The 26,970-nt window shown below is 47.8% G+C and overlaps 1 protein-coding gene across 1 annotated transcript in view; it reads right to left on the reverse strand.

Moving 5' to 3' along the window:
• The window catches only part of CDH23 (cadherin related 23), a 224,500-nt gene that overhangs the window by 98,589 nt on the left and 98,941 nt on the right, over positions 1-26,970 (reverse strand). Inside the window, exons 7-11 of the mRNA XM_066554157.1 lie at positions 24,756-24,950; positions 20,861-20,989; positions 13,921-13,999; positions 3,144-3,256; positions 772-960 (exon numbers count right to left, since the gene is read on the reverse strand). Coding sequence (XP_066410254.1) covers positions 772-960; positions 3,144-3,256; positions 13,921-13,999; positions 20,861-20,989; positions 24,756-24,950 — 705 coding nt within the window. The remainder of the gene's footprint in view (positions 1-771; positions 961-3,143; positions 3,257-13,920; positions 14,000-20,860; positions 20,990-24,755; positions 24,951-26,970) is intronic.

A 26,970-nucleotide genomic window follows, 5' to 3' on the forward strand; every position in this document is an offset into this window, starting at 1 on the left:
CCCATTCTGTGATGGCATTTATTCTGACAAACCCTCTCCCCTCATGTCCTGTTCAACCCCAAGAGGAACGGGAACAGCAGGAGCCTGCGGCCAGAGCCTTTCCCAGCGGTTTTGGCCAGCTCACCATGAGGTGTCAGCACTGCTTTGGAGCAGGCACCCGGCGGCGTGGCGGGGCTGGGGGGGGACCAGCACACAGGAGCAGCCAGACGTGAACTGCACAAGTCAAATAATCAGAGTAATTGAAGGCTGGGAGCCCAAGGCTGGAACAGAAGCTGCAATCCCAAGCACGGCAAGGATCGGCCCGTGACAAACAGGAGCTCCACTGACACGTGGGAGGAACAAGCCTCCAAAGCTCCTGCCTTGTTTGCAGTGATGAACTGGTATCCCAGTCCTCCCTGCTCTGAGGGGCATCTCCTACATCCTCCCTGACTTAGCTTGGGGCTCCTGCCTTCCCTGTCCCTGGCAGGGGAAAACTCCTCCTTTGCTAAACCAGACTGGCAAAGCAGTGCCTGACAAGAGCCCTCAAAGCAGGCAGGGATCAGCCTCCCAGACAATCCTATTTTCTGGCTCTCAGGGGCCCTGCAATCCTGACTGCATTAGTGCCTGCACACTGGGGAGGGAAACTGGGCTGGGGGTACACAGCAAACACAGAGATGGCAGCAGTGAGAGATGGAAAAGGGGTGTTGGGAGAGAACCATGCAGTGACTCCTCCCCTGCCCACCCCGAAACCCAACCAGTGCTACCCCACAAAGGAGGGAGAGGAAACCTCACCTCATCCTTGTCCTGCACCTGGATGAAGAGGGGAAGGGCAAAGCCCACCTGGGCCAGCTCTGGGATGGCCACGCTGTACTCGGAGCTGTTGAACTCGGGGGCGTTGTCGTTGACGTCGATGACCAGGATGTTGAAGGTGGTGGTGACGCTGGCGTTGGAGGGCGTGCGGTCATCGTTCAGCTCTGTCCCCTGCAAGGACAGAAAACAAGGGCAGCCTTTGTTCTCCAGAAGGAATGAATGTAAAGACAGTGTGCACAGTGAGACACTCTTGCAGCTTTCTCTTCCTCCACTTTGCCACAGAAGGATTCCCAATTGGCTCTGCCATTGTTCCATTAACACACAGAGATGTTGGCTCAGCTTTCCCATCACTCATGCTTTAGTCTCACAAAAACCTTTCCAGGGGTTCAACATTTCCCTTAGGAAGGCTGTGGCCAAGTTCTTCTGCAAGAGGTTGGCGGCATCTGGAGTCACACAAGAACAACTAGGAGATTTCCCTGCCACAAGTGTTTAAACAGAAAAAATGTCCTTTGTGAGATGTAGGGGACAATCCACAAAATAAGGGGCAAAGAGCACTCCTGCTCTCTGCTCTGCCATTCCTGATGTGGGACTGGGAGCTGACAGTGAACCACTCAGTATGCTGAAAAACATAGGGATGGAAAACTAGGGCACCAGAGGAAAAGAACACTTAGACCTTAAAATAGGTTTCGCAACACGTGTCTAAATACAGAGCTGAGTCATGAGTCCACATCACACCTCTGTCTCAAGAAGGACTTTAATTCTGCCTTCCCAAAAAGAGAGTGCAGATTTTAATGCCAGAGAAGCAGGACTCATGAAACAGCCTTTTCAAGGCGAGTCCCTCCTCTTGTCCTTTGGATAATCTTGCTTTGCTGTGGGCATGGAAAAGCAATGCTCTCACGACCCACACGGCTCATTGCTATTCACTGCTTCTGCACACAGCAGCAGAACAGGCTGATCCCAGCGAGGAGCAATCCAGCTGTATTTTCACTGTGTGCTCCAGGATGAGAGCAGCAGGGAACATTTTGGGTCCTGGGGATGTGGGATGCACAGAGCTGGCATTTGCGGGAGGATGCGAAGTTTGTGGGGAGAGGACATGGAAATCTGTCAGAGCAACAGAACGTGGCTGGAACTCCATTGTCATGCAGGCAGGAAAACGGGCAAGTTTTCAGGCTCACAAACCTTTCCAAGATTAAACAGATATTTTTGTCCCTATTAAAACCAGACAATCTTTCCTCTCTTGATTTTTGAAACCATAAAAGCCTGAATGAAGCTATACCAGGGGTGGGTGAGGATCTCCTCCTCACACACAAAGCCTCATGGTATGAACTGTGTCTGGGACCTAGAGGGGTGATTTCTTGTGCCTCTGCCCCACTCCAAGGAAGCATCACACTTGCCAAAACAAGAAGGCAATGTGCTGGCTGCCTCCCTCCCAATCAATGACCCTTCCTACGCTGCTGATTTTTCCCCACCCCAGCCCAGCAGAATCCATACTTCTAAATGTGTTTCCAACCAGCTGCCCAGCTTGGTATTGATTTTAATTACAGGGCTGTGAGCAGAGCCAGGGAGTCACTCTGAGGTGGGGCTGGAGAGCCACGCTCCAGTGCCTTTTCTTGACAAGGCAACTTCCAGCATCACTCCCTCCCCATGCCAGGGAGGCACAGATGATGTCCTGTTACACCACTGCCTGCTGACAAGACAAAATGTCATGTTTATCCAGGGCTATGGTGGGGAGAAAGAGGGAAAACAGGCAAAAGTAGGCACAATTCAGGTACCTGAGTTTGTGTCTGGTGCTATATGCAAGCCTGGGGTATCTGCATGCTGCCAGCAGGCACAGCCACAGGCAGGATGGCAAAAATGGCCTCACACATCATGTTTTGGGCCACCAGACAAGGGGACTGTTGTCACCCTGATTTTTAAAGATTTTCTAAGCCTTCCGATGTTTACATTCTTGTAACAAATTTCTCACACACTTTCTGTAAATAACTTCCAGTTTTGCATTCTTTTATGGAGAAGGAGAAATTTGATGGACTGTTGGTTTGGCCAGTGTCATTGGAGAGGTGGCACTTTCACCCTCCAATCCAGGGTCACTTTTGGAAATCTATTAATGTTGGAGTCAGAAAATAAACTTCCCTTTTCCACCTTGAAATCAGCAGTTGTGTGTGTGTGGTGTTATTTCGTGTCCTATAGTGACAGACTGTGTTTAACATCTCACTTGGTCAGCACATCATGGCTCTGGATGCCCAAGAGAACAACAGAGCCCAGGTTTGCAGCATTATCTGGAAGGGGGTGCCCCCAGGCAGGATGTCCTCCCCATCCTGCTCTGTCCATGTGCTTCCCAGCTGGAGCAGTCTCACCTTCACTGTGAGGATGAATCCAGCACTGTAGAAGGGATTTTCCCTGTCCAGGGGCCCATTCAGGGTTAAGGCTCCACTGATGTAGTCCAGTGCAAAGATGCTGTTGGTGTTACCTGGGAAAAATAACAGGAATGTGAGCATGAGCAGCTGGCAGAAAAAAGTGCTGGAGGCAACAGGGAGGGGAGCAAGAGGACACAAATTCTAAGCTGTGGTCTCTAGGAACCTGGCACACTCTTCCAATGTGCTTTGAAATGTCATGGCTGTAACACTCCTCTCCTCCTCTCACCTGTCCCAGCTCAGGGCTCAAAATGGGGCTCTCCTTCCACAGCCAAAAGCTGCCAGTGCTGGAGGCAGCTGAAGAATTTCAAAGGGTTTTATATTATTAAAATCTGCAACAGCAAAGCTGAAAGCAGGACCAAATTCAGCTGCTCCCCTCTGAGTGACCACTTGCATTTGCAGGGTACTGTTCCTGGGGTGGGCATGGCCTCTCTCCTAAAATCCAGGGGTTAAGGGACATCAGTCCAGGATAATCACAGGGAGGCACAGATGGACCAAGCTCATGGGGAATTCTCCACAAACAGGGGGTGGTTTAGCTTGCCAGAGGGTGCTGAGGGGGATACAAGTCCAAATGTACTCAAGGAGAGGCTGCAGAGCTTAAAGAAAGAAAAAAAATCTATCAAGTAATAGAGAAGCCTCATACAGCTCAGGAATTTCTTAGCTGGGTGTATTAGAAGCCAGTGAAAGTATCAGCAAAATTGTGTGGCACTTGCCCTGCTTTAATGCTCTTGCCATATGCATTGACCCTGTGCAGCTGCCTGGTTTTCCTCTGCTGGAGCCAAATTTGGCTCCTGTGCCTGTCCCTGCATGCAGGCAAGCAGCCAGGATGCCACTGAGCATCCCATCCCATCCCATCCCATCCCATCCCATCCCATCCCATCCCATCCCATCCCATCCCATCCCATCCCATCCCATCCATCCCATCCCAACCCATCCTATCCATCCCATCCCATCCCATCCCATCCCATCCCATCCCATCCCATCCCATCCCATCCCATCCCATCCCATCCCATCCCATCCCATCCCATCCCATCCCATCCCATCCCAGCTTGAATTCTCCTCTGGAATCGGACACCCAGAGGGGATGAAGACAACATGCTCTGTGGGAATCCATAAAACCAGAGGGTTTTGGGAAAGCTGCAAAAGGCCTCAGAGGCAGCAGAACTGTGACTGGAGCTAAGCAGCAGCCATGAGATTGGTCAGCAGAAAAATTATATAAGAAGTAGAAAAGCAAGGACAAATAGAACAATGGTCTGTGTATTAACACTTGTCTAGAATAACTCCCTAAGGTGCAGAAAAGTTTATCTAGCAAGATATTAAGAAGTTTTAAGCTTAATAATGGAGCTCTGAGCATTGTGTTTTAAGACTTTAAGGCTTACAAGCAGGTATTGTATTTAAAATAAGCAAACATTGTTTAACAGAAGGAAAAAAAAGGTACAGGTGCTTATAATAATTAGATAGAACTACTGTCAATGTGCTTTTGCTTTGTGTGATTGGTCAAAAAACTTATAAAGTAAGTTGTAACATTAAGTTCTTTGTCTGTTGCTGGGCACATGAGCTGATGACACCTTCCCATTGTCATAACCATGTAATGAGAGTGATGCTGGAAAATAAAACAGCCCAAGGCACGTTCCCAGCAGTCCTGTCCCATTTGTGATTTGTACAGAGACCCCAACCAACGCTAATGCTCGAGTGTCATGGCCAGCAGACACCAAAAGGACGATGTTCTGCTTGGGAATGTGCCTGTGGCAGCTCCAGGTGCTCTCCCTGCGAGGCAGACAAAAGCCAGCAGTTGGTGTGTGGAGCCTGGGACACCTGACACCAGCCTGACACAAAAGCAGAGCAGGCTGCTGAATTAGTGATGACCAGGGAGGTTATATATCCAGGCATATGGTCACCCACACAGCTCCCCTCAGCATCCTGAGGCATGCAGAAACCCCTGAACCAGACACAGACAGGAGCCAGGAAACCCTGCAGGTAAATTCCAGTCATCCCAGTCAAAAGGAAGTAAAAAATAAATCCTGTCTTCTCAATACGTCTCAGCACGAATGAAACACACACAGCATTTGTCATTTCCCTGGAAGGGAGCTGCAAGACAGATCTGCTGCCACAGAATGTTGTTTCCCATCACTCAGCATCCACCTTGCTCCCTTCCAACCTCTGTTGGATCACAGCTGCACCTTCCTCGTATAGCAATGCTGCGAGGGCCCTGATGAAGGAGGAATGGTGAGGAGGACTGCATGGACATCAGAAGGATAATTAATTACTTTATTATACTATATTATTCTATACATCTAAAACTGAACCTGCCAGCACTCAACCCTGCTCACACTGCCCAGAATCTCAAGACTGTCACCCAACAGTCCCAACACACACACACTCTCTTGGCCCTGACAGGTCAAGGAAACAAAACATCCTCACTTTGGGTAAACAATCTCCACATTGCATTCTATTTTTGCACAAACACAGGCACAGCAAGTGATAAGAATTGTGTTTCCTTTCTCTGAGGTTCAGAGAACGTGAATCCCAGAAATATTCTTGGGAAGAATTGTGCCTTGCTTTTCTCTGTGAAGAGAAATGTGGGGCTACATCCTCAGGATGGCCAAAGCCTCTGGGCCCTGCCATCCCCTCCCTCCCACCCAGGAGCCACCTGGCCTCTCCTCTCTCTCCCAGAGCCCCAAGTGCCTTGACACCTTTCTCCCCATTACTGAGGCATTCTATATTCCTCCTGGACAGAATTCCTCCCATTCCTGTCCTTGCTCCTCTCTTCTCTCCATCCCAAATGCCCCACTGACCACTCACCAGCTTAATGAGCTCACCAGCCTACTTAAAATATTAGCAACGGCCTTGTGGGTTTTTTTCCTGATCTTTTGCTGCTGAACATGGAAATCTCCAGTCTCCTCCCTCAGACAATTCCCCTCTTTCCATCCTGACTTCCCACTTTCATGCTGTAATTTATGGCTGACTCCTTGGGAAGCTTCTTCTGCTCCCAGCTTTGAAGGACGCTCCAGGAGATGGATGGGACTGTGCTGCCAGGCATTTAAATGCTCCAGGACACCAGGTTGCCATGGTAAAGTTTGTGCCTCAGGGTCACCTCCCCCTAATATGAAGTGCAATAAAATGCAGAAACAATGGAATTTAGTGGAATTAGGTCAATAGGGGAGGAATTTGACTAAACACAGTGCTGCGTTCCGTGTCCTGAAAAGGGTCATGCATTTCAGATTTGACCATGGTCACTTTTTGAAGGATGGGCAACTAAACTAGGGGCCCAAAGGCCTCCTAGCTGCACATCAGAGGCTGTTCTCTAGCTCAGCCTCCCCAACACCATCAGATACTCACCCTATGCCCACTGGGGCTATTTTTCTACTAGCAGAGAGTTCCTGGCTTTGTAAATTAGCAAATTTAGGGAAAGAGGTGTCTCCAATACCTCTCCAACCACCACTTCCTCGCTGCTCTGACCAGTGATCCCTGCTGAAGCACGCACACTGCTGAACAATACCCATTTCCTGAGACATTTTCCTTGCCGAAATCTCTCTGATCATCTTAATGTGCCTTCACTTTCCAGAGAACAAGGGAAAAAAAATAAGATGGGGGGAAATTAGCCAATTTTATCTTTCCTCTCTCTGGAGACACCAGAGGTACATGCAGGAATGTGGCAGAAATTAAAGGATGAAAAAGGAAAGGCTGAGCAGCAAAAGGCGGGCAGAGAGAAGGAAAACAAGGCAGGAGATGTTTTAAATATCAGAAAGACAGAGGGAAAGGGGAGAATGACAATGAGAAAAAATTGAGAACTTTGGGACTGCAGTATGAATCCACTTCTAGCAGACTTGTTGCTCCCATCTGGCAAGAAATAGGCTTGCTCAGGACCTACAAACCCAGCTTTTTGTTATGACATGGATCAAGAAGAAGGAGAAGTTTCTCATCCATCTGTCCGTGTGCAGGTACAGGGGCAGCAGCAGCTCCTGCACACACTGCAGGCAGACAGGGGTCTGGGAAGGCATGCACTGAGGGGATGCTGGGCTGGGAGCACTGGGATGGATCACAGGAGCCCATTCAGAGTGTTTTTCCAAGCTCATTGAGGAACGGATGGTGGCATAGGCATCATTTTGGAGAAACACTGCTATAACGAGGGGTTTTATAGATGAGAGCCATAATGTTTAATTGCCCTCAGCCAAGCTCTCAGTTTAAAAAGGCTGTTAAAAGTACTGGCTCAAACCCAGAGAAATAGGTGGGGGGGGGGGGGGAGAAAAAGGGAAAAAAAGAGGGAAAAAACCACACCATCAATATCTCCTCCTTCCTCCCTACCCCTTTAGCCTTGAGCACCTTTCAAGGGAGAGATGCAGCCACTGCCCTGCTCTGGTGAAGAGCCACCTGTCAGTCAGGGCGAGCTGTTTTCCCAGGGCAGGATAATTTCCCACCCCCCTCTGCAGGAAGGGCTGCTCACGTTGGGAGCCAGGGCTGAACTTGGAGCGGGTGACTTTCACAAGATGTGAAAGGGGAACCCATCACACACCTTGCTCCGGATAATTTATTAATCAAAATGTGCTCCGTCAGGGCTCCTCGGGCACAGAAATAGATGCTGTTGGATGTGGTTCATGGAGTCAGCAACAGACACAGTTATTAGCAGATAAATAGTCCATCAACTGCCGTGAGCATCTCGCTGCTCTTCACCTTGAGTTGCTGCCCCCAGGCCGCCCTCAGGGAAGCACTGCCAGGGCAGGGGCCTTGCCCCGTGATTAAATTCAAAGGCAACAAGTCATTTCCAAAGGAAAACTGGCTGTTACAACCTGAACTTGTTGTTACAAATTGAGATGCTGTGTAAAAACAGTGTCCCCTTCTCCTCTTGGTTTGCTGCTCTTCTGGGGAGATGCAGCTCTCTGGGATAACAGATCTGAGCCCAAAGCTGGGTGCCAGCGCTCCTCCTCACATGCCTGCTCTGCAAACAGGCCCTTTTAGTATCTTTCCCCAAGGATCTGTCCATTCTAGCAGAACTTGTGATCTTGCAGAGCCACAAAAGGAGCTCACACCAAATGCTCGCAGTTCCCTTTTTCAGAACGGAATGTACAGTACAAGGAAATAAAAGGAGGTATTTATCACCCAAGGTGCAATTCCCCTCCCAGATTTCCTGGGAGCTGTGGCCGAGTACCAGAGAGGAGAACAGAACCCTCAGAGTTTCTGCTCTGAGTGTAATTCCTCACACAAAAGGATTCTGAGTCTTGGATCATGACCATCGTTCCCCCACGTCATCTCAAATGGGCTTTTTGACATAAACCCCACATCTCCAGAATCCACAGCTTTCTGAAATTCCTCCATTAAAAACCATCTCAGAACCAGTTGTTTTTGCTAGCCATGACATGAACAGAGGTGGTCCAGGTTCATCGTTCTCCCCTGGTGGTCAACATTGAATCCCAGACCGATTTGGGTTGGAAAGGACCTCAGAGATCATCTCATTCCAAACAACTTCCACTAGACCAGGTTGCTCAGCCTTGAACACACTCTAAATCCCAAAAAGATGAACAGGAAGTCCCAGAAATTAAACAGAAAAGATGCTTTTGTTTTCTGTTTCCACATAAAAGGGAATGTATAGTTTTAATTACAGCGGGCCGTTTGCTGGGGGACCACCTGCCACGCAAGCCATTATCCCAATCATATCTCTTTCCAACGACTCCTGGATTGCCAGGGAGCCAAAGCCAGATGCCAACATGATGACAAAAAGCAGCCTGCAGGAAGAAGGGGAGCAACTGAGCCAAGGGGAGAGGGGCTGTGACCGCAGCCACCATCTTTGCTTTGTGCTGTCTCATCCCCTTGCATTGGCAGGGTGGGAACAAACAGCTTTTGATGGATAACTCGGCACCAGGCACTTTTCCACCCATCAGCGTGTCCTCCTACAGAAATGTTCTGCTGTGATGGCTGCCTTTAAATCACACATGAAGGCCCTCCCAGCAGCTGGAATTTATGAGGGCTTCAACACCCCGGCAGTTCACCGAGCGAGGAGAATGTGGGAAAAACTGGAGTGAGGTAGGGAATAGCAAAACGAGCAGGTCCCCACTTCCAAGGGTGCTCCCCAATGTCTGGTTTAAGGGTTTTAGGAAGTGCTTTGCTCTGCCTTCTTTATTAAGTCAGGTCAAGCCACGGAGGGAGATGTCAGCAGCTGAGGGCTTGGAGACCTCTTTGGCCACTTGACCTTTCCTCAAGGATTCATGCTGCACTTTCATAAAGAAGGCAGTGGGCTCTGTTAAGAGCACAGGAAACATGTTCTGAGAGTGCTACTGCACTGATTAATTACTCATATATACATATTATATATATAAAAAATATATCTATGACATTTTATTCCTTAGCAGGAAATCCAGAAGATGGAGAACAATTATTTTCAGCTTCCCTCGCACTTCTGTAACTCACACTTCTGTTGCATTGTGCAAATAATGATTTTTAATTCATGTTTCCCTCGGGGTGCACCAGCTTAAAGAAGAGAGGCTTTGCTAGAAACTGCATCAGTCTCATAAAACAATCCAGTTGGGGAGGAGGGGGGAAGAACCCCACCCTGAGGGTTTGTGAATAGCCCTAAGGACCATCTCTGACTGAAAGCTCCCTCCCCTCTCTCCTGAAGGATTTTCCAAGCCCCAGGAAGGACGTATAGATTGCCCTTGTGCAATCTCCCACTGCCCATCCATCACCGCACCTGAAATGTGTCAGGCAGGCAGAGACTGACATGTGGGACCCTGTCCCCTGGGTTAACCCCTCAGTGCCTGCTCAAGCAGCACAGGTCACCTTCACACCCTCCTGCCAGGAGGCTCCAAGTCTCCTGACTCTCCTGGAAATAAATGAAGCCCAAAGTTTACTGCTAGCAAGCAACACGTGAGTCAATACGTTTTCCTAAGAAGAGCTCGCGGGCTGAAGTCTCCTCCCGCCTATTAATTAAATTGCTGTTTAATTCACGCTGAAAATCCTTCCCTTAAAGAGCCAGAGGATTCCCCGTGCCCCAGGCGGTGTGCAGAGGCAGCAAATGTGAAAACACACTGCCGTCTGCAGGGCTGATCCTGCCCAAAACTGCCAGGGCCCTCCCGATTCCCGCCAGGAAAATCAATCTCTGTTAGCCCGGAGAGCTCCCCTAAATGAAAAGCCTTATCTAGAACAGGTCGTGTTATACAACAAGTCACTGGCTTTGCCTGGGAAATGAAAGATGATGAGGCAGAGTCCCCAGCACAGAGGCTATCTCCATAAATCTGCCAAAAAGGAGCTGTGGATTACTTTGCTGGATTAATTATCTGTCCTTCAAACAGAGTCCTGACCTCAGTGGCTGAGCGTCTCCAACCTGTCACTGCAGCCAGGGAGGGAGGACTAGCACAGGGCTCTGGCCACAGGAAAAGCAGCAGGAACACCCTCTGGAGCAATGGGAGCCCTGGCACTGACCAGCCTTTTGGCACGAGGGGCATGAATTGTGAGGTCTCAGTTTGGGTTTCTTTTTCTATTGGGCAGTGAGCCCGTTCCTTGTAAAGTGTGAAGTGAAAAAGTACATTTTCCTGGAGTTAAAACACTCTGATGGGAAGGAAGGGACAGAAACAACTGAATGGCTTTTCCCTATTAGATATGGAAATGATTCCCAATGCAGGTAGGACAAGCAGCCAAAACCACGGCACAGCTACACCAGTGCCCCTCCATCATCTCAGCCTTAACAGCTTTGTAAGCTGGTGGCATAAAGCTAGATCTCGAGTCTTATTTTATGTGGTTATGGTTAATCTTTTAGTTTTATTGTGTTCCTGTCACGGGAGGACCTTGTGCTGGAGATAGCTGTATAAATAAGAGCTGCTGCAGTACATCCCCAGACGTGGCTGCCCGAGGGATGGAGCTGAACGGGACAGCAGCAATTCCAAATTAATTTTTAAACCCCACCTCCAAATCACACCGATGCTTTAGGCATTAACACCAAAGGTATGATGAATGGCCAGGTTGCTTCTCAGCTCTCTACTGCTGCATATACCAGCCCAAAAGGCAAAAGCAGACCAGCCACATGCTAACCCTGTGCCCAAAAATCTCTGAGAGCTGGGAAAAGGCATCATGCATCCCTGCAGGGGAATGGGAGCAGCATCACTGCCACCTCCCCTCCTGGAAGGGAGCTTAAGAGCCAGGTTTAATTACTACTTCCACCAGCCACCTTCACTTTTGCTTACGGTCGGTTTCTAATTTAATTTGCTTCCCCGTTCCCATATGTTAGGCTTTTTTTTTTTGCTTTTTTTTTCTGCAAAATTGCCATAAAAATTTTCCAGCTCAGGCACAAAAATCTGCTCGCTGACCTTTACCATCGTGATTGAGGATAATGAGAAATTAATTAGGCTTTACCTGCCTGCCAAAAAGAAAATGGCTTGCCTTGGCTGAGCAGGATTTTGGAAGCGCATTAGATGCCAGTCCTGTGTCTGGACTCTCACACATCAGAAAGCAACATCAGCTCTGTCCACAGAATCTGATCATTCCCATCCAACCCCTTCTCCATGACACCCTGCTGATGACAGGAGAAAGATTCCTGGCCAGTTAGGAAAACACTTCGTAATTCTCATGTTTGGGGAAAAAAAAATAGCAGTGCAAAGTAGTTTAATCACTCTTTTGATCTGTTCAGCTGGATCCTCTGGTAGGAGAACTGCCCTCACTAGGCAGGACTGCAGGCAAGGGTTAAGCTCTTGGCATACACAAGCAGACGCAAGGCTGTGTGCAGTGATCTGCCTGCAGGTCTCTCCATGTTCCACCTGGACCCCAGAGCACCCTGATTCCCCCTCCACCATCCCACTGCCCGTCCAGGATGGCCAGGCTGACAGCTATTTTACCATCCTCACCGTAATTCAGCAACCTCTGCAAAATCAGATTGATGTTTCAGTCCAGTCTCCAGTGAAAAAGAACCTGTATCAGCCAGAAGAGAGTCCCTGCTGCACCTTGGCCAGCTGATACCCACAATCTGGGACAATCTCTTGAATAAATTGCAGAGGGAATTAGAGGAATAAATAATCCTCGCATCTTCAAAGGCTGGATACTTGCAGTCAGGATCAGTGGACTTGAAAGTCAGGGTGAAATCACCTTGACCCTTGAGGCTGATTAAAAGAGGGTTTGAAATGGCTGGGCTTTAAGGAAAAGAAACTGGGAAATTATTCCCGCACGTGGGGGCAGCACCTGGAGCATGTGGCACAGAGGGGAGAAACACTGCTGCTGTTTCTTGCTGGGGAAACCCAAAAAATTATGCCAGGAAGAGGGTTACAACCCGCACCCACCAAGCTGGGCCCCCAAAAATGATGCCAGGAAGAGGGTTACAACCCACACCCACCAAGCTGGTCCCTCACTCCTGGGTCACCCCGAGCAGTCTGTCTGTCCTCACCAAAGCAGCATCTGAGTGCAGCCCTGGCAGCATCAAAGTCAGCTGGGCTATGGCAGGGATTGCTGAGCTCAAGGCATCTTAAAGGAAACAGGCCCAAGCCCCCCAAAACTGGCCTTCCCATAAGGCAGCTGGGTTTTATCTGGAAACACCTTCCCAGCCTGCCCAGCCCCTGCTGCCATCAGAAGGGATGCTCAGGCCATGGAGCCAAAGCATTGCCCAGCAATGATCCACTCATCCACACCAGGAAGGGTTCCCAGGCTTCAGAGCCAGACTCCAAAGGCAGGCTTAATCCTGTCAGAAGGCAGAAAGCCACCACCACTTTAATTAAGGTTCCTCCTCTAGCTCTGCACCCTCACGGGCCCAGTCCTTGCATCACATCTTCTGAAACTTTTGGGAAACACCACAGAAACCACCAGGAGCCGTTCAGTCCATACTCAGTCTCATTCCCTCTTGGAACAGAATATCCCCTCTGGGGGATATTTGTGGCTCATCATTAGGAATGAAAGGTTTCAATGTGAAATACTGTCAAATTTGCATGGAGCTACCTGGTTGAGTAGAAGGTGTCCCTACCCATGGCAGGGGGTTTGGAACAATCGTCTTTAAGGTCTCCTCCATCCTAAATCATTCTATATATTCTATTCCATGATTTCCCAGGGATGGGATGTACAAGGACTTATTGCAGGTTATCCTGTCCATCTATCCTTCATCCATCCTTCATCCACCCATCCACCCATCCATCCATCCATCCATCCATCCATCCATCCATCCATCCATCCATCCATCATCCATCCATCCATCCATCCAGCCATCCATCCATCCATCCATCATCCATCCATCCATCATCCATCCATCCATCCATCCATCCATCCATCCATCCATCCATCATCCATCCATCCATCCACCCATCCATCATCCATCCATCCATCCATCCATCCATCCATCCATCCATCCATCCATCATCCATCCATCCATCCATCCATCCATCCATCCATCCATCCATCATCCATCCATCCATCCACCCATCCATCATCCATCCATCCATCCATCCATCCATCCATCCATCCATCCATCATCCATCCATCCATCCATCCATCCATCCATCCATCCATCCATCCATCATCCATCCATCCATCCATCCATCCATCATCCATCCATCCATCCATCCATCCATCATCCATCCATCCATCCATCCATCCATCCATCCATCCATCCATCATCCATCCATCCATCCATCCATCCATCATCCATCCATCCATCCATTCATCCATCATCCATCCATCCATCCATCCATCCATCCATCCATCCATCCATCCATCCATCCCTCCATTATCTCTGCATCCATTATCCCCCAGGACTCACCAGACACGATGGTGTAGCCGATGCCCCGAGGACGTCCCTTGTCCTGGTCGACGGCCGTGATCATCCTCACGGTGGTGCCCTGGGGAGGGACAGGGGACAAGGTGTCACAGCACTGCTGGGGCTGCCACAATGACCTGCACCTCTCACCCTGGGCCAGCTGCTGAGGGACAACCTGTCCTAGGACATGCAGGTCATGGAAAAGTCCCATTGCCTGCCCTCAAAGCAGCTCAGGCTCAGTACTCATCACCCTGGTGTGAGCGTTAATCCACTCTGCTAACCCACCCCAGGATGTAGCTGGGAATGCTGAGGGCATCACCAGCAGGAAATAACTCCCTTTCACCACCACTTTCAGTTTGATCTGCCATTGGCGTCCCCATTTCAACCTGGCCTCTTCTGCTACTGTGTTGCTCAGATTGCTCACCCCAGGCAATAAGGGCTGCTCACACTGACCATTGGCAACCAGCTGCACAACTGAGTGAGCTGAAGAGATTTTAATTGAAACCCCTGAGGAGGAGGAGGAGGAGGAGGAGAGCTGGACAGATGCTGAGAACCCACAGGCAGGAGCTTCTGCAGCTGCCAGCTCACCCACCTCATCCTCCCTCCTGCACTGTTCCTATAACCCAGCAGAAAGATCCAAGAATCCCCCAAAACAGACAAGAGCAACATAGAGGGACCCAAAATTCTTGTTTAGCTCTTGAAATAAAAATATCCTGCTCCATAAGTCAACTTTCCCCCGCCGCAGTGCAGTGAGCCCCTGTGAATACCAACGCATGCACATGCCCATAATTAATGTAGTGTGAAAAAATTTACAACTCAGCTGTTCTTGTTTTCATTGGCTTATTAACAGTGGGGAAAGCAGCAAATTTTTTATTATTTTTTTTCTTTCCCCTCAAAGGAAATGTCAGCAGAGGCATTTGCATATCTAACGAGGGAGCAGAGCGGGTCGGCAGCCTCGTGCTCGCCCCACAATCCATCATTTGAAGGCCAGAGGGAAAGCTGAAACATCACTGGTGGAAAGAAGGGACTCACAGGACTTCCAGATCCCTGTCCCTGGGGGCTTGATGCTGCTGCTGGCCATAAAGAAGGCTCTGAGGGCCAGGCAGGCTGCCCGTTCCCTGATCTCCGAGGGCATTTCAACAGACTCCTTAAGTAAATCCATGTTATTAACCGAGAGCATTAGCCATAAATCCCAGGTCACTGGCCTCTGAGCAGCACTCGGCTGCTGAGGCTCAGCAGCCACCCAGAGAGCCTCTAAATTACTGACAATAACTGTGCTTTCCCAAGAGCACAGAGAGAGAGGAAAACCACTGTCAAAGTGGGGAAGGAGCAGGTGGGAAAGCAGAAGAGAGGATGTGGAAAGGAGCGCAGGGCAAAGTGGAGGGAAAAAAAAAAGGGTGATGCATTTCAGTGTGGGGTGATGCATTTCAGAGTGCCCTGTCCCAGCATAGTTTTGCTTAAATTATAATGTAAAATTACAATGTATAAATTATAATGTATTATACTTTATACTATACTCTCTCTCTAGATATAGTGTATATACACACTCTCTATACTCTCTATATAACTATATACCCTCTCTATATATACATGTATAGAGAGAGTATATAGGTATATAGAGAGTGTGCATATAATATATAATATTATATTATTATACAATATAATTATATATCATATAAGTATATAGGTATATAGAGAGTGTGTATAATATAATAGTATTATATTATTATACAGTATAATTATATATCATATATAATTATATATTATACAGTATAATACTATTATACTGTATAATATATAATTATATTATGCAGTATAATAGTATTATACTGTATATATATTTTCTGTATACTGTACTGTGCTGCATGTATATATATACTCTATATATCTATATACTCTATATATTTGTATAAATAGTATTATATTACACAGTCTATATATTATATATAATGTATAATTATATATTATACAGTATAATAGTATTATACTGCATATATATACAGTATATATACTGTACTGTACTGTATGTATATATATATACACACTCTATATATCTATATACCCTATATGTATGTATATAAATAGTATTATATTACACAATCTATATATTATAATTATATATAATATATAATGATATATTATACAGTATAATAGTATTATACTGTATATATCCTATACTGTATGTATATATATACACACTGTATATACAGCTATATACTCTCTCTACATATATATGTATATAAATAGTATTATATACCATATATTGTATTTATGTGTTATTATATATTCTGTACTGTATTTTACATTACCCTCACATTCAGCAGAATCAAACTGGATGCAATCTTTAATCTCCCGTGCCCTCGGGGCAGGTAGGAGCCCCTCCCTGCCTGGCCCAGCGGGAAGGGCGGTGGGAGCAGGCACCGGGGCTGTGTGACAGCTCTCTTGTCACCTGTCACACGGCTCGGGAGCGGCACGGAATGGGAATTGCCTCCTGCAGAGGGAAGGCAGGGCCCTGCGATGGCTGGGGAATAGCAATGGGCCGCTCTGTCTGCGGGAGAGGCCCCTCCTGGAGGAGCCAAGGGGAAGGGCTGGAGGGAGAGATAAAAGGATGAGCTCGGATGTGGCAGCAGGGGAAGTTTGGGAAGGGTGGGGGGGAATCCACTCACATATCTCAGCCACAGAGATGCCCACGGGAAAGAAATTATCCAGAGATTTGATCACAGGAATGAGGGCTGTGAGGGACCATGCTGAGGTTGACCCTCTGCCCTCAGCAGGCCCGTGATGACGATGATGATGATGATGATGATGATGATGATGATGATTATGATATCTTGCTGCTGGGTTTTGGCATTGGCCTCCTGTGTTTCTCCTCCTGCTCCACAAGCACCTCCTGGGGATGAGCCACATTTCACCAGTGTCCAAGAAACACATCTTGGAGTGGTTTTGGCTTCCCTACCATCCATGGATGCCATCTCCTAGAACCACAGCAAGACCCTTCACATCCCACCTGGCTTCCATCCAGGTGCCCACAAGTCTGGCAGATGCCACCTTTTGGGGTTGGACATTCCCTTCCTGAGCAACCAAGTGTTTGGGAGCAGCCTTGAACCTCCCAGGAAAGGGGCTGAAGAAGTGGCACAGGGCACAACCCGTGGCAAGAGCCTGGAGCTCTTAGGAATTCCCAAATATCCCTGACTTTCCTTTTAAAACAAGTCACACCTTGCCCGCCCACTGCAGACAGCAGTGGCTGGTGGGTACAGAGAGAACAGAATAACTCTTCCCCTCTGGGAGAGGAGGAAGAAGGTTTAGAAAAGTAATAATCTGGGAAAGCCTATGCTTAAAAAAAGGCAAAGAAAATAAAGAATGGCACATTATCCAAACAAAATCTGAGGGTTTTTTGAAGAGGGGCAGGGGTAAATCAATCCTTTTTTAATAAAACCCTGAGCTTTTAATAAAGTGTTCACACTGATGGGCTGGAAATATTGTAAGAAAGAATTAACTCGGAGCTATTGAGACTCTAGGGCAAAACTAGCACTGATTCTACATTATTTCTTCAACTCAAGGAGTTTCTGAGGAGGGGGATGGTGCTGAAGAATTAAAACTGTTTTAATGATGTCTGACATGTTATCTGTACCATTCTACTGCAAAGGAATACAAGTGCTGGTCTTGGGGCCGTGTGCCAGCGGGGTTTGGCCCCACTCTTGGCCTCACGTGGCTCCCTGTGGGATGAAGCACATGTCCACAGCCCTCAGCTTGTATCCTGGAGAGTGGAATCCTCCTCCTGCACCCACAAAGTGAAGCTGCAGCACTGCCTGAGGTGCAGAAGCTGGGGCAGAAGCTGGGGTGCAGAAAAGCAGGGGCTTATCAGAACCACAGCAGCTCTGCAAGGAGAAATGGCCCCTCTCCTCCAGCCCCTACCAGCCTGCCTGGAGGACATGGAATCACAGAATAATTCAGGTTGGAAAAGCCTTCAGAGATCATCCAGTCCAGCCATTCCTCCAGCCCCTATCAGCATGTTTGGAGGATACAGAATCCCAGGACCATTTAGGCTGGAAAAGCCTCCTGAGATCATCCAGTCCAGCCATTCCCCCAACACTGCCAAGGCCACCACTGACTCGTGTCCCCAAGTGCCACATCCACTCTTAAATCCCTGCAGGGACAGTGATTCCATGACTACCCTGGGAGGCTGTGGCAATGCTGCACAACCCTTCCTTTCCAGGACATTCAACACCAACCACGCCACCCAACCTCCAGCTGCTGCCAGGACAGACACCCAAAAACCCTCTTGAGGATGAAAAACACGCCTCAGAGCTTTGCCACAGCTGCAGGCACACTTGGGTGCCCTAAGAGAGATGCCTGAGCCATGCTGGGATGATAAACAACATCAAGAAAGAAGATACAACACCTCCAGGGACAGCAGAGTCTCTCCCTGCTGCGTCCTCTTCCTCTGCCCGATAAGAAATTGCTTTCTTCTCAGTGTCACAATAAGCACCTGCCCAAAATGCTTCTCAATTATGCTCCCAGATCCCGGCCTGAGAGAAATAAGAACTACAACTGCACTCCTCTCCCCTCTCCCCTCTCAGGCCCCTCCACCCCTTTTTCTTCTTCTTCTCTTACAGGATTAGGGACTTGAAAGGCGAAGCGCAGCCCAGCGTTGCAGCAGGAGGAGGAGGGGGGGTGAGTGCTTCAGAAAGCTGCCACGGCAAAAAAAATCCCATTTCTCACTTCTTAATTCCAGTCAATTCCAGTCAAAGGGCTGATAGAGATCTGTTTGTGGTAATTTGCTGCAGTTTATCCACTCTTTTCACCTTCTATCGGCTCTCCGCTGACGGGCTGGCTGACATGCTGTTACTCGAGTGAGGAAATTAAAATTTGATGCAATAATCCCAAATAAGAAGGATTTTATTAGGTAATGTATACACTTTAGATGAGGTATTCTTGCCTGATACATTGATAGGGGAGCACAGACATGCTGTGAACCGCAGATAAAAAGAGGGAAGAGAGACGGGTAGCAGCGGCTCCGTGGATTTAGGGCTGGGATGAGATGCCTTGAGCACATTTTGACCTGCTGAGTCACATGGCAGGGTAAACATCACCCAAAAATGCACCACAGCCTCTTGGTTTGACCTGTAAGCCTGCTTTTTTGACTCCCCACCCAAACTGGTGATCATTTTGACAACCAAGACATTCACTCTACACCTGGCTCCACTCAGGGGTAGGGCAGAGCTGATGAGAAGATTTACACTGGGAGACAAAAAAGGCACATAATTAATGGCTGGATTTGATGAACTTTGAGGTTTTTTCCAAACAAATGACTCTGTGTTAAACACCATGCTTACCAAAGCAAATCACACCCTTGTTTCAGCAGTGGAATTTCTCCCAGGAAAGCTGGGAATTTGGGTCCAAACCAGAGGGTGACACCACTCAAAGCAGTACCCACCTCCAGCAATCTTCCTCTTCACCATGCCTCTGGTGGCACTTATCCATCCCAGATACCTCAGTGCCTTTGGAGATGTTGCACGTGGCCAAGAGAAATTAAAATCTCGAAACCTGGTGGGAATCCCTTCTCCTTTTCCTGTGTCACGTTGCACAGTGGAAATTTGCTGCTTCCCTGACTGCAAACAGTGAGTGTTCCAGGAATAACTGTGGTGCATGCTGGTGTATTCACACAAAGGGATCCTTCAGCCTTAATATATATGATTATTTGGAAGACATTCCCTTTCCTGGATACCAGATCACTCCATGGAGGTGATGCAGTCTATGATTTTTAATACTTATGGCACTTTCATTCCTCTAATTTCATTTAAAGCTTTTTCCTCCTAGCTAAGTGTGATCTAATTTGTGGGGTTTTATTTCCCTGCAGCTCACTCTGTCCATCCCAGAGATACTCCTTAGTACCAACAAAACTTTTACTTTGTGAATAATTCATGAATAAGCTGTTTTTTCTGGCCACCTCTGGGCCAGCAGACAGGTAATGTGCTGTGTCACTACAGGATTTGGGACAGTACAACTCAACCCTATTGATCCAGCACTCTCCATGCCCCAAAGTGAATAAAAAGGCATAAATTGAAGCACACTGGAGTTCCCTCTCCCTCTGAACTGAGCCACCAGGCATTTGGGATCCAAAGCACCATACAAGTTATGGGGTGCACATGTGGTGTGCGTACCCACCATGCCATGATTTTAAGGCAAGTTTTCCCTTCCACACACAAAAATGTTTCCCTGTGGACAAAGTGATGGGATGCACAGCTGTGGATGCTGTGGAGAAAGGCTGGGGCTTGGATTAAATCCTTGGTGTGTCTCTAAAATTGTCTCCATTCCCTGGCTAGATTGCAAGGGTTGTACTGCATTTCAGGGTGTACTTTTAATCCTGACTGGAAAGTACCAAAAATAAGAGACAAATTTCGCATTGAAAGTCCCAGATGAGATTCCCTCTAGAAACAGCTCCCAAAGCCCAAGCTGCCCTCCATGCTCTCTGACATCTGTGGGGGGAAAAAAACAACCTCATCCCTGCTGTATTCAGGGACTGGGAGACGTTTTTCCACAAACAGCGAGTTTGCTGACAAACCGAGTTTCAGAAGAACTAAAATGATTGGACCAATTTGGCAAAACCTGGGGGAAAAGACTCAAAGTGCTGAAATGGCTGATGATTCTGGCATTTTCAAAACTGCCTCATTTCAGGAACGTTTAGATTTTTCCTTCAAGTCCTCTATTGGAAATGGCATGCAGATAGACCGTTGGGAGGAGACGGGGCGACTGTCTGCTCCCAACAACACAAAGCCTCTGCAGAATTTAAGAAAAAACCCTCAAGAAAATATTTTATTTGGGGTCCAGGCTTCCTGAACCCCTGTGCTTAGGCTGGCTATTTTAAAAAGGGGCTGAATGTTTTGGATCTGGCTGGAATTGTGCTGCTTCGGAAGGAAACCCCACGGAGCACAGCCCTTACCGGAGGCGAGTTCTCGTAGATGTTGGTGCTGTAGGGCAGGTTGATGAAGATGGGGTCCATGTCCTGCACATCTGTGATGATGACTGCCAGGTTGGCCAGAGTAGACAGAGGCTTGTTTTTATCTTGGTCCTTGAAAAAAAAAGAAGGGGCAGGGAGGGGAGAGAAAGGATTTCTATCAGAAAAACAGAATTATTCAGCAGCATTAAGTCTCTCATGGTTGTAGCTGGGACAGGATTTCTGAATAGTGGAGGCAATCATCTCTTTTTCAAGCTACCTGCTGGAATTATTGTCCACTGCACCACCCTCTAAGCTGAAATACAATATGCATTTCATTGCAGCATCAGCCCTTTCAAATGAAGCAAACACCAATTTAGTTTTCATCGCATTTTGAGTGAAAATGCAGCAATGCTGTTCAACATCTACTTCAAAATGTAAATTCCTTTCTAATGCAGACACAGCCTAAAGTGCCTCAGCATGGTCAGACCCAGGGGTGGGTGCCAGCAGCCTCTCTCATACCCACAGTGCTGATGCCTTTACACAGCTGAAGAGGAGGCTCTGGGAGACCTCAGAGACCCTTCCAGTGCCTAAAGCGGCTCCAAGAGAGCTGGACAGGGACTTGGGACAAGGGATGGAGGGACAGGACAAGGGGCTTTAGACAGAAAGAAGGCAGGGTTAGGTCACGTATTAGGAAGAAATTCCTGGCTGTCAGGGTGGTGAGTTCACCCAGAGAAGCTGTGGCTGCCCCTGTATCCCTGGAAGTGTCCAAGGCCAGGTTGGATGGGGCTTGGAACACCCTGGGGCAGTGAAAGGTGTTCCTCCCCATGGCAGGGGGTTGGACTAAATGGTCTTCAAATGTCCCTTTCCACCTGAACCATGATTCCATGATCACCTCCCTCCATCACATCCCACCAGGACAGAGCCTCAGGCTCTTTGCCAAGCATGGCCCTCCTCCAGCAGCCAATGCCACAGCAGCAGGCACTGCCACCAGCTTCTCCTGCTTTTCTTGCTGAAGCCTTGTCCCATGGGTGCTCAGAAGGGACCCCAAAGCCCCCAGCCCTTTGCTAAGGGCAGTTATCATCACAGCCCTTAGCAAAGGGAGCACACGGAGGGAAGGGAATCAGTGTCTCCTTACCCCTAAACAGGCACTGTGCTGGAAGGTGACCATCAGAGGTTACCACACACTCCTCCAAAGCAGCACTGAGCAGGGGCAAAGACTGATTGCCAGAAGATTAATGTTAATTTAAACTCTATTCAACAACTCAGCTTGTACATTATCCTCTTAACCTGCAGGGCTCAGTGTCTGTGGCCTGGGTGGATGCTTATTCTGACTCTGCTGTTAGTGCCATCAGGTTCAAGTCCTTTGTTTCTTCAGATAATGTTCCCTCCCCTCCCCTTCACCTCTTAAACTTTGTTTCAGGCATCACAGATAGCACTGAAAAAACAAGCATGCTTCCAATTTCCTCACTGGACTGCTTCTCCTGCTGTCCTTTCCAGCCTCTTTCTGTGCTTGCTGCCTTCATCCCTGGGATTGCACAACTCCTGCCCTGCACCCATGCTCCTCAGCAATCCCTGCAGCCACCCTGAACCCACCATCACCCCATTTCCCACTCTGGACCATGCAAACCGTTCATCAGGCAGACAAAAATCTGCATTTGCTCTTCCAGCTCCTGCTACTCTGGTGCAACTCTCACATTTCTTTCCCAGCACAGCTTTGCCCTGGGGTTTCTCATCACTCTTCTTCTAGGAATAACTAGCACTGACCAAGGCAAGGGGATATTGCCACAGCTGCCACCCAGCCCAGTCCAGAGACAACATTTAAGTCCTTGGATTCCCCAAACTGGAAACCACTGGATGCCAGGAGTGTATCAAGTAAGTAACAGGTTGCCCAGAAAAGCCTTCAGGGCTGCTTCCAGCAACTTCCAGGGCTGCTTCATCCCTGGAAGTGTTCAAGGCCAGGCTGGACAGGGCTTGGAGCAACCTGGAATAGTGGAAGGGGTCCCTGCCCATGGCAAGGGCTGGGATGGACTGGGCTTTACAACCCCTCCCAACCCAAACCATTGTGGGATTCCCTGAAGTACCAGATATTTTATCTTTGCTGGGATACAGGGCCAGGCAGAGCTGGATGGGCCAAGGTGACACTATTGCATCCCTAAGGAAATCAGAATCCTGGAAGAAAGTTACATTTCCATCAGGGACTGTGTTTGGCCCTACATTTTCCAACCTGCTAGATAGCTCAGTAACACATCCCAGGAAAGCGTGCCAGTGACAGGTATTGCCAAGGAAGCCAAAAACAGAGAGGTCCTCTTTGCACTTGAGCATTTAGATAAAATGAGGTATGTTTCAAAATAAGAAAACAAAAAAAACCAAGTTTCTGGAACAAATTTCACTGCCTGGAACATGCAGGGCTTGGGCTGAAAGGCTGTGATGTTTGCCCTACAGTCAGTGAGTGTCCAGGCCTGCTGCTGTGAAGAGAGAAGCACAGCCCTCCGTGTCCTCCTGACATTTGTAGCTCTGCATCAAGACAATGATCTTGATTAAATCACATGCTTCAAGAACTCTAGCCAGCTGCCTGGAGGGGGCAGAGAGGGTTTTCCCCCCCTCTCCTGAGCGTGGGGCTGGGCAGATGTATTGTAGGGCTGAATCTCACCTTCCTCTGTTGCGTGCGAGGTGGGGAAGGAGCCGGCACCCAGAGCTCCAGCCCGTGTGCTCCTTGACATTCTCCAGCTCTCTCCACACTGAACAGCAGGGATTGAACACCTACCCACATGGGGCATGAATTTACCATTTCCCCTCCCAGTGTGATGGCATTGACTGTAATTAAGACCCTGGTTTCTCCTCTGCCCACCAAAATTTTAACTCTTGATGTCTGAATTTAATACAGGTGAATCCACTTGTAATAAATCACAGTGTACAAGGAATGAGTCTGAAGGATACCAAAGACATTCTTCACACAGAGGGTGGTGAGACACTGGCACAGCTTGCCCAGGGAAGTTGTGGATGTAGTTCCATCCCTGGAAGTGTTCCAGGCCCGGCTGGAGGGGCCTTGGGGCAACGTGATCTAGAGGAAGGTGCCCCTGCCCATGGCAGGGGGTTGGAATGGGATGGTCTTTAAGGTGCCTGACCCAAACCATTCTATGATTCTGTGAATGGTCTGTGTGCCCTGTACTGGGTTTCATCACCCAGGAGCTGCTTCCCTTCCTGCAGAAGCCCCTGACACGTGTGAGATACTGTTGGAGAGGTGCAGCCATTCCCCACAGTGACTTAAAACCACCCAGAGACTGCACTGCTGCAATGCCTTGCTAAGCAGAAAATACTGGATGTGCCCAAAAGCAGATTTGTCAGAGCAGGGCAACAACATAAACTTCAGACAACACCTGTGGCATTCACATTCTCTGAAAAAATCCCTTTGCCCAGGATTTTTCTTCTGGGAAGCTGAGAAGCCTCAGAGAAAAGGAAAACAATTCTTATCTCATTTGCTTCTCCTGTGTTGTGCTCGTGTGGAATGTGTTTGGAGATTGTTTACAGGTGATCGTTTGATTAGATTCTGCTGTGAGTTGTTTTGACTCTTTGGCCAGTTGGGGCCAAGCTGTGTTGAGACTCTGGGAAGAGTCACAAGTTTTCATTATTATCTTTTTAGCATTCAGTAAGTAACCTTTCTGTATTCTCTAGTATAGTACAGTATTCTTTAATATAATGTAGTATAATAAAATAATAAATTAGCCTTCTGAGAACATGGAGTCAGGTTCATTTCATCATCCCTGCCTTTGTCGAGGCATTCCCAACAAATACAATCAACACCTCCAGGCATTCCCAGCAAATACAATCAACACCTCCAGGTATTTCCAGCACACACAATGAACCCCTCCAGGCCTGCAGCTGCCAGGGTCAGACTCACCGTGGCGTTCACCTGCAGCTGGTAGGCCTGAGTGACTTCATAGTCCAGCTCCCGGATCACCGTCACGATGCCACGGCCGCTGTCGATGGCAAAGAAGCTGGAAGGGGGCTGGAAGGAGTAGAGCACGCTGCCTCCTGCCCCCTGGTCCGGGTCCGTGGCGTTCACGATGAAAATTGGAGTGCCCACGGGGGTGTTCTGGAGATAAGAAATAAATATCAGTAACACTGTAATTTTTTCCCTTTTCTTTAGGCTTATTTAAACCTACTCTAAACTAAACACCCAAAAAACACCAGCAACTCACATTTATAACCCACCAAACCAAACCTAAACCATAACATTTCCAACATCAAAAAAACTAATAAAAAACTAAATAAACTAAACTACAACCCCCCCCAAAAAAACTTTCTCAATTTATCATCTCTTTTAAAACAATAAAAAAATTTATTATTTAATATTATTTAAATTTTATTATTTAACAAGCAATTTTTTCCACTTTTCTCAAAAAAAATATTTTTTCCCAAACCAATTTAAAAAACCCAAACAAATCTATTTTCCTTAAAAAAACACCCTTTAAAAATTCTCTCCAAAATTTACCCTAAACCAAAACCAATACATCTAGTGGTGCCCAATGTGGGGCCCAAATCCACAACCCTGAGATTAAGAGTCATATGCTCTACTGACTGAGCCAGCTGGGCAATTTCACAGCACCAATTTCCTTTTCAGTAACACTGTAATGTGGCTCTGGGGTTTTTGGGGTCTCCCCCAAAAACAGCTGCCATGGGTGTCCCAGACAGCAGAGTCCAGTTAAGCAGGACCTGTCTGGGCCCCTCACGCAGACTCCAGGGCCACAGGCAATCTTAGCAAGCTCAGCTCTTGAATGAGATCAGCTCTTTTGGCACCAAAAGCCATTTCTAACCTGACACTCAGACCCTGGGGAAATGACTTCTCTTTTCCATGGAAAATGGTCTCAATTGGCAGCTGCACGCACTGGCCGACACTGGGGCACCACCCTGAACATGTGCAAACTTTGCTGGATTTCTCCAAAACTAATGCTGCCACCAAGGAGGACCCTGCAAGTCCTTAGAGCACTAAAGACCACCTCTCATATGATACCCAGACCCTGGGGAAATTACTTCTTTATCCCCATGGAGAATGGGGATTTTTGCTGGATTTCTCCAAAACTGAAGCTGCCAGCAACAGGCTGGGGTACCACCCTTAAAATACCCCAGTGATTCTCAGCTCATTTGTGATTTTGGCTCTTTGTTTGCTAAGTGCCTTTGGCAGATGCAGGGAGAGAGAGGAGAAGTGCTGTGTGAGGCTCCACAGAGGTGCCTTTATTGGTATCTTCTTCAAAGGGTCTCAGTGACTGCTCTTCCGCCAAACTGGGCAGAAATAGGGGTTTTTATAGGGTATGTGGGTTTCAAAAAACAGTCCAACAGTAAGGGTCAAGGGGAAAGTGACCTATGGTCTTACAGAGAGATAACAAGGGCCCAAAGGTGGGAGAGGGGCTTCTTTTGGTCCAGTTATCATGACTGGGCATTTCCTATCTTAGACAACTGGCCACCAAGGAGGCCTAGCAGGCCCTGTGCCTGCTACAACACTGTGCACCATTTTCACATCAAACGCACCCCAGCAATTTCCTTTTCCCACCAGGAGTGTTATCAGAGACCCAGCAACTTCAGCCCTGTATTTCCAGGACATTTATAAGTTATATAGCTGTATTCTTTATTACAGTATTGCAGGGCCTATAATAGTTGTTACACACTTATAATAATAGTTATACAGCTCTGGTCAAGGTGGCACTCTATCACAAACCCTTATTTTCCCCAGACATCCCAACTTTCCAGAAAAATTGCTCTCTTTGATGAAACTTGTTTTTTGCCCAAAGGCACCTTTATTTTTGACACTGACTCCCTCACTGTTTTCACCACAAAGTATTAAATATAGGAGAGCATTAAAAAAATAAGGGGAAATTTTAAAAAAATAACATTAAATGCAACACAGAACTTCACATAAAAGTCAGTTGTAGTTTCCACAGCAACTACAACCTGGCCCGATTAACGCAGGCATGAACAGTTCCATCGTCATAAATCTGGAACTAATCTACATGCATAAAATATGCAGCTGAGTGCACAAAATCAGCAATGGCAAGTGCAGTTTGGCACTTCTTATTGTTTAACTTCACAGCGGGGAGAACAATTATCCATTTTTGGTG

Source organism: Molothrus aeneus, chromosome 8 (genome assembly GCF_037042795.1).
Source record: "Molothrus aeneus isolate 106 chromosome 8, BPBGC_Maene_1.0, whole genome shotgun sequence".
NCBI lineage: Eukaryota > Metazoa > Chordata > Aves > Passeriformes > Icteridae > Molothrus > Molothrus aeneus.